Source organism: Sinocyclocheilus rhinocerous, unplaced genomic scaffold, assembly GCF_001515625.1.
Source record: "Sinocyclocheilus rhinocerous isolate Xijiao unplaced genomic scaffold, SAMN03320098_v1.1 scaffold1252, whole genome shotgun sequence".
Taxonomy (NCBI): domain Eukaryota; kingdom Metazoa; phylum Chordata; class Actinopteri; order Cypriniformes; family Cyprinidae; genus Sinocyclocheilus; species Sinocyclocheilus rhinocerous.
In genome coordinates, this window is record NW_015640452.1 from 1,218,336 (window position 1) to 1,221,348 (window position 3,013).

Genomic DNA, 3,013 nt, shown 5'->3' on the forward strand with positions numbered 1-3,013 from the left:
TATGGCCATTTCCAAACAATTTGAAGTCCATCATTCCACAGTGAGGAAGATTATTCACAAGTGGAAGACATTCAAAACAGACACCAATCTTCCCAGGAGTGGACGTCCCAGCAAATTCACCCCATGGTCAGACCATACAATACTCTGAGAAACTGCAGACAACCCAAGAACTACACCTCCGACTCTACAGGCCTCAGTCAACATGTTAAATAATAAAGTTTGTGACAGTACAATTAGAAAAAGACCAGACAAGTATGGCATGTTTGGAAGGGTTGCCAAAAGAAAGCCTCTTCTCTCTAAAAAATAACAAGGCAGGATAGCTTATGTTTGCAAAGTTGCATCTGAACAAACCATAAGACTTCTAGAACAATGTCCTTTGAACAGATGAGACCAAAGTGGAGATGTTTGGCCATAATGCACAGCGCTACGTTTGGTGAAAGCCTAAAGAGCATATCAGCACTAACACCTCATACCAAAAGTCACACATGCTGGTGGGGGGCTGATGATTTTGGGCTTGTTTTGTAGCCACAGGACCTGGGCACCTCACAGTCATTGAGTCGACCATGAACTCCTCTGTATATCAAAGTATTCTAGAGTCAAATGTGAGGCCATACGTCTGACAGCTAAAGTTGGGCCAAAATTGGGTCATGCAACAGGACAATGATCCCAAGCACACCAGCAAATCTACAACAGAACGGCTGGAAAAATAAATGAATCAAGGTGTTGCAATAGCCCAATCAAAGTCCAGACCTCATCCTGACTGAAATGCTGGGGAAAGCTGTGCATAAACAAATGTCCACAAACCTCAATAAACTGGAGCAACGTTGTAAAGAAGAGTGAGCCAAAACTCCTCCAGAACAATCTGAGAGACTGATAAAGTCATATAGAAAATGATTACTTCAAGTTATTGCTGCTAAAAGTGGATCTACAAGCAACTGAATCATAGGGTGTCCTGAATTTGTCACGCATGGCTTTTCCAAATTGGATTTACTTTTGCTAAATAAATAGTGACCTGGTGTGATATGGCATGTGTTTTTATTCATTTTTTCCAAATTTTAAGCCCTGCCAAGGACCAGATGATTTCTTTATTATGTCCTGATACAGAAAACCATGGAATTCAATAGGGTGTTCTTTCTTTTTCACATGACTGTATATGTCTACCATTATTTTTTAATGTTATATTGTTATATACTTTTTATTTTGTTATATGACTCTTGTTTTCAATAAAGCAGTGAGTATTATTATTATTCTTTCCTAATGTTTTCCCTCAACTCAACAGAAAGTGACGTTTGTTGTTTCCGTAGTTGAGATCTCAAGCCCTCATCTGGTGGACAGCCAGGTGCTTCTGTCTGAGACCAGTGATCCAGTATGGGGGCAGAACCCTCTCGTCTCTGCAGAGACTGGGCACACAGACATGCCGGACAGCAGCGTCCTCTCTGCACCCATGATGGCAGATGAAAGTGTGTCATCCCAAACTACAAGCACAGTGGCATTTGGAGCACCTTCACATAAAATCAAACAGGAGGAAGCGGAGGTTGAAATAGTCTGTGTGAAGGATGAACACGCAGAAGCTGGCAACATCCCTAGATTTGAATATTCCGACCCTGAACTTCACCAGCAAGTAGGAGAACCAGAGCTCGGGGTCTCACTAGATCTACCCGCATCATTTCAAGCTCTTCAGAGTCCAGGCACTTCAGCAGACCTCGTAATCCCAGCATTCATGAGTGTGGACCCAACTACCTGTAAGTATAAAATGTAACATTTCTGCACTGGTTTATTTGGGATATTATGAACATGTAGATAGTAATGCCTTTCTTAGGCTTCTAAATCCCTGATATTACATGTATGTCACCAAAACAACTATGGTGTACAAACCTTTTTTTTTAATGCATAAAATCTTTACACTTCAAAAAGAACAAATCTGTGTGTATATATATATATATATATATATTATTATTATTTTTTTTTTATAATTTGACAAGGGATAAGAATGACGGTATGAAGTTTTTATGAAACTGATTGATTTTAACAAACTGGTTTATGATTAAAATGCTAACCATCTTAGTATATTGTGGCAGCCGCTTTGTTGAACAGCTTACTTTTCAAAATTCTTAGCTTGAAGGAAAAGTTTTGATCTGATTTTCCAAGTGGACATGCACCAAAAAATGACTATAAAAATGATTGAGCGCTTCACTCAAAGGCAATCAAGACAAAGCTTTTATAATTTTACGTTAAAACTAGTGTAACTGTGTGATTAACCAATAAACAAGTATTTATTTTATATTTACAAGTATACAATTCTGTGCCCTCTTTTAAGTAAATATGCACAAAACCACAAAATGTACACTTGAGCATGCTAGGACACCACAGAGCTTCTGTTTACATGAAGCAAACCCCACTTACAGGAATTACGTCAGTAATGTAAAACCAGAAGTCCATCCACCTAGAAAAAAGATTTCCACCTCAGAAAAGGAAGGTTTAGACAACATGTGCCAATTCATTCAGTTTCACATTTCTTTTGTTTTCAAAAATAAAATTTTAAACCATTTTCTTTTCCAATTTTTTTAAAACTATAGTTCACAAAAAAGAAATGTACTCACCTTCATGTTGTTGAAAACCTGTATGACTTTCTTTGTGACACAAATATCATAAAATAATATCAGAGATCTATTTAACAATATATTCTGAGAAAAATGTGTTCCCCACTTTAACCAAGAGATAAGCTAGTGGTAACCTGCTAGTGTGGTTAGAGGTAGATTTCTGTTTTGACACTAGGTTTCAGGGCCGTGCAGAGACCTTTGGAGGGGCAGGTGCTCAAAGTATAAAAGGGTCACATGGAGCACGGCTTTTAATAGGGCTGTGCTCCTTGCTGAGACATGTATCGAAACGGATGCTTCTGTATTGATAGCAGCAAATGCCGTGACGCAGTTTTGAAAAAGAAACACAGAACAGAAAAGACCATTTTAAGTTTAAAAGTTAAATAAATATTTCTTTGCACCTCTTAATCACTCTG

The 3,013-nt window shown here is 38.2% G+C and overlaps 1 protein-coding gene across 1 annotated transcript in view; it reads left to right on the plus strand.

Annotated features, from left to right (window-relative positions):
- The window catches only part of LOC107752914 (uncharacterized), a gene marked incomplete at its 5' end in the record, with an annotated part of 12,577 nt that overhangs the window by 3,844 nt on the left and 5,720 nt on the right, over positions 1–3,013 (plus strand). The window contains one exon of the mRNA XM_016568987.1: positions 1,305–1,742. Coding sequence (XP_016424473.1) covers positions 1,305–1,742 — 438 coding nt within the window. The remainder of the gene's footprint in view (positions 1–1,304; positions 1,743–3,013) is intronic.